General features: G+C 50.4%; 1 protein-coding gene across 1 annotated transcript; it reads left to right on the forward strand.

Annotated features, from left to right (window-relative positions):
• Nucleotides 1-892: 892 nt before the first annotated feature.
• LOC138961011 (uncharacterized) lies at nucleotides 893-4,749 on the forward strand. Its single transcript, XM_070332620.1, has one exon. The coding sequence runs from the start codon at nucleotides 919-921 to the stop codon at nucleotides 3,985-3,987; it is 3,069 nt and encodes a 1,022-aa protein (XP_070188721.1). The 5' UTR covers nucleotides 893-918; the 3' UTR covers nucleotides 3,988-4,749.
• The last annotated feature ends 266 nt before the right edge of the window (nucleotides 4,750-5,015 follow it).

Below are 5,015 nucleotides of genomic sequence, written 5' to 3' on the forward strand. Positions count from 1 at the left end.
AGCATTACTTATTTTGTACTATAAGTTACACGCAAGTAAAACTGCATTCTTTACCAGAATCACGAGATCAGCTTAGCTAATTGAAGAAAAAAAAAGTTGTGTCTAATATAGTCGCATCTGCGTAGCTACACGCCCAAACACTTCAACAAGTCGCGTGAAGCGATATAAAAACATTTAGTCAAGATCAACACCACAAACAAATCATCGCCGAAACTACATTCCGATAGTCTCAGCTAACCATACCGAAGACCGAGACGGGTCACGCTCTCCGCCGCGAAGCACGCGTCCGTAGTACTTACTGAACCTATTTTCTTTCATTCTGAGCACATTTTTAGAGTAAACATGACATATCCATTAATTTTTGAATTTAGGAGAAGATGAGAAATACAACGCAATCAATATTAAATCTGTTTGCGAAAAATCGATTTTAATGACAACTTTAATGAGCAAATTCATTAATTAATTTTTAAGACTCCACGCTGAAATGCAATACCAAAGTCCGGGCTTTGTTGAAGATTACTTGACCAACAGTTCAACCAATTTGCTTAAAAAATGAAGGCGTGACAGTGCCACCTCAAATTTCACAAAAAGCCGGATATGACGTCATCAAAGACATGTATCGAAAATTTTTTTAAAAAGGTGTGGGGATATCATACCCAGGAACTTTCATGTGAAGTTTCATGAAGATCGGCCAATAGTTTTCTCTGAATCGCTCTAAACATACACACACACTCACAAACACACTGACACACAAACATACATACACCCCACCCTCGTCCCGATTCCCAGTCTATGTTACCACATTTAGTCAAAACTTGACTAAATGTAATTATGCGTTGAGTTCGGGACTAACATTCCCGCTTTGTTTGTGTTTGTCGCCTTACAGATCTTTGAACTCGGCGTCACAGCCATCAACCAATGACTTCCCCAGTCGTCATCACCACCACAGAACGTCTCATCATCAACTCCATCACCATCGTCTCAACAACCAACATCTCCTCCATCCACGATGACACCACCACGACGACAACACCGACGACGCCGGCACAAGCCCTTCCGCTGGTCGTGAAGGTACTGATGGTGGCGGTGTTATCGACGACGGCGGTGGTGGGGGCGGTGGGCAACGGCGTGGTGTGTGTGCTGGTGTACCGAAAGGCCGCCATGAGGTCTGCTGTCAACCTGCTGGTTGCCCAGCTCGCACTGTCCGACCTCCTGCTGTGTCTACTCGTCCTGCCGTCGTCGGTGCTGGGCATGTTCCTCGAGTCGTCCCACTGGCTTGGCGAGCTGTGCGGGCTGGAGTCCCTGCTGCAGCAGACGCTGGTCACCCTCAACGCCTTTCTCCTCCTAGCGGTCAGCCTTGACCGTTACCTCATAATCGTGCATCGCCAGGAGAAGCTCAACGTCCAGCGAGCGCGAGGCGTCATCCTCCTCGCCTGGGTCTTCTCCCTCCTCGCCGCCCTCCCTCCGCTGGTGGGGTGGGGGGAGTTCTCCACCTACCCGGGCCACCCGCAGTGTGTTGGAGTACCCGTCGAGCAGACTCCTGCAAGTCAGAGCTACGTGGTGCTTCGCTGCCTGGTCACGCGGTACGCGCCGGTCGTCGCCATCTTGTATTGCTACGCACGGATCGTGTGCATGGTGCGGCGGAAGAGCGTGAAGGTGCATCACTTCGCCGTGGACGTCGGAATGTCGCAGAGCAGCAGGTCCGCCCTGCCCAGGCCCCAGCCTCGTATCTCCATCACGGGGGCCCTCAGGGGGTTCTCCTCCCCGGTACAGTATCCCCCTATCTCCCCCAGCCCCTTCAGAGACGTGCTATCATCTTCGGACTACTTCTCAGCTAGATCGAAGACTTGTCACGGAGGTTTGAGGGAGGTTGCGTCGGCAGAGCAATCCACTGTGACGAGTCCAAGCCTTGTGTCAGGAGATTTCAAAGCACGCTCGTGTCCTGAGCGTTTTACGTTCACTGCAGATTCTGCGACAGACAGATCGGCAGACTTGTCCGTGCACACTCTACCCATCAACTCAAACTGTGCGAACTTTGCTGTTCACGCTGTCACGTCTTCCCCGGTCAAGTGTGTCGACACCGTCAAAGCGAAGTGTTGTTCAAGTCGAACCGTCGGAAGTTGGCTTTCTTCGCCTTACCGTGTATCTACAAAAAGTATGACTGGTTCTGTTGGCAAATCCTCTACTGCCGACCAATTCTCTGCGAATGCTTCCGGTGGAATGCTGTGTTCTTTCTGTGGAAAGACGATGAGAGTCAACACTGATGCTTCTTCTTCATCACATTCCCAAGATGCTGGAGCCAGCTGTCCACGTACCTCGGAATCTCCCCGGTGCATGTTGGCGTCTCAGGGCAGCGTGTATGTCAACTCTCCTTGCCTTCACCGGCACTTGCCCCACGGGTTTCGTTCATCGGAATTTCCCGTTCCCGTGTTTCCCGTGCCTGAGTGTGTTTCTGGTGCTGACTCACCAGCCGCGCGCTCTGTCAAGAACCTTGTCACAACAATGCCCAGCGTTTCTCCTGACATTGCTCGAAGGGATGAGAATTGTCGACATTTAAATGCCCACACAGTGACATCGGATATTCTTTCTCCTGACGGTAGCTTCACGGCCCATTTAGGCAATACGTGTGTCGATGGTAAGCCTGGATTTAAGGCCCATTTAGGCCAAAACGGTGTCGATGGTAAGTGTGGAATGGACAGGGGTTGTTCTGACAGCTTGCATGAGGTTTGTGACACACCGGAATTAACGGAAGGCAAGTATCTTGATGACAATGCGTGTAAACAACAAAGTCCTCAAAGGGTACAGTTCTGCCTCAATTCGGACGTTTCATACGCTGCCGCAGAAAATGTTTCTATTCATGAGTCTGACAGAGACACTAAACCGAAGGACTCACCGGCTGCCAAATTTGTCACAGGCAGCGTGTCTCTTAAAAAGCCGCGGACAGCTGAAATGAGTGTATCACAGCAGTCACGGTCCTTGCCATCATTCGGCACACACTATGCTGGCAAGCTGTACAACTCCGAACTTGCCTCGGCGGAATGTACTCTGAATGCTCTGCGGAGCAGCCCCTCTTATGTCCAATGTCATTCTCACAACCACCCATCGGAACACTTTTGCAGGCAGGCGTGTGATTCTTCGAGTTCAGACTTGTTTGCAAACGGCGCACAGGTAGCCACACCAGGCGTGCCGTCACCCAAGGAGCAAGCTCAGACTCTTTCATCGCTGTGTTCGTGTCCTTCTCCTTTCAATCTTGTCCCTGTCGCCCACAACAGAACATCCAACGGACACATTCGGCATCATCGCACTGTGGATGTATCTCACAGTCTCCCAGCACAGTGTTCGGGCCTTGCTTTTCAAGACAGGCTGGAAAACTCGCAGCAAAGAACACCGACCTGCCGTCATTCCAGCGCTGACAATACCGCAGCTCCTGCTAACGGTACTCACGAGCTTCACCGGTATAAGATATCCCCCTCTCTCTTCACTCCCACTAAGAACAGGCCGCGGACTTCCCAGTCCCACTCCCACGCCCACCCCCACTCCCAGCCTCACGGGAACCCGTCCTATCTCTCCTCCCCATCCGGTTTCTCCCCAGGGGCTAAGGGCGCGAGACGCACGGCCGGCGCAAGACGTCAGGTGGTGCAGGACATGGTTCTCAAGACTCGCGCCTTCAAGACGATCCTCATCCTGTCCCTGCTGCTGTGTGTGTGCTGGATTCCCCACGCCACGGCGGTGCTGGTGACCACCTTGACAGGGCGGCCCTCCCCTGTAGCTCTGTGTCTCCTGCTGTGGCTGGGCTTCGTCAAGAGCGCGTTGAACCCCGTGGTTTACTGCCTGAGGATCCGCAAGTTCCGCGACGCCTGTAAAGACTCTGTGCCCAGCTCGTGCCACTCGTGCTGCGTGTTGCCGCGCTGTGTGGCCGTCGTGGCCAAGAGAAGGGTCAACCCGAGTTCGGTGTATCAATGTGCAGAGTCGTCCTTTTCTACGTGAGAGTTCAGAGACGATCCTAGCTGATTTCAATGTGTTCAGAATCGTCCCTTTCTACGTAAGACATCAGAGTCGATGCTAGCTCTGTGTATCCGTGTGCAGAATCGTCCCTTTCTACGTAAGAGGTCAGTATCGATCCTGGTACCTATCTGTGTTCAGATTAATCTTTTTCTGCGTGAGAGTTCAGACTCGATCCTAGCTGACAGTACCAGTGTGCAGAGTCGTCCCTTTCTGCTTGAGATAAAGAAGTCAAACCACTGCTCTGTATGTGGAATTATTTCCCTTAATAAATAATGAGCGATGACATTCAATCCTTGCTCGTTAGAGGATTACTTTGCCTTAATAAATAATGAGAGATGCCATTCAATCCTTGATCGTTAGAGGATTTCTTTGCCTTATTGAATAATGAGAGATTCCATTCAACCTCAGCTCTGTATAAGGACTTCTTTGCCTTGATAAATTATGATATATATGACATTCAATTCCAGCTCTGCATTGGGATTTCTTTGCCTTAATGAATAATGAGAGATGGCATTCAACCCAAGCTCTGTGCAGGGACTTCTTCGCCTTGATGAATAATGAGAGATGGCATTCAACCCAAGCTCTGTGCAGGGACTTCTTTGCCTTGATGAATAATAAGAGATGGCATTCAACCCCAGCTCTGTGCAGGGACTTCTTCGCCTTGATGAATAATGAGAGATGGCATTCAACCCAAGCTCTGTGCAGGGATTTCTTCGCCTTAATAAATAATGAGAGATAGCATTCAACACACGCTCTGTACAGGGACTTCTTTGCCTTGATGAATAATGAGATATGGCATTCAACCCAAGATATGTGCAGGGAATTCGTTGCCTTGATGAATAATGAGAGATGGCATTCAACCCAAGCTCTGTGCAGGGACTTCTTTGCCTTGATGAATAATGAGAGATGGCATTCAACCCAAGCTCTGTGCAGGGACTTCTTTGCCTTGATGAATAATGAGATATGGCATTCAACACACGCTCTGTGCAGGGACTTCGTTGCCTTGATGA

This window comes from Littorina saxatilis, linkage group LG3, assembly GCF_037325665.1.
Source record: "Littorina saxatilis isolate snail1 linkage group LG3, US_GU_Lsax_2.0, whole genome shotgun sequence".
NCBI classification, from domain to species: domain Eukaryota; kingdom Metazoa; phylum Mollusca; class Gastropoda; order Littorinimorpha; family Littorinidae; genus Littorina; species Littorina saxatilis.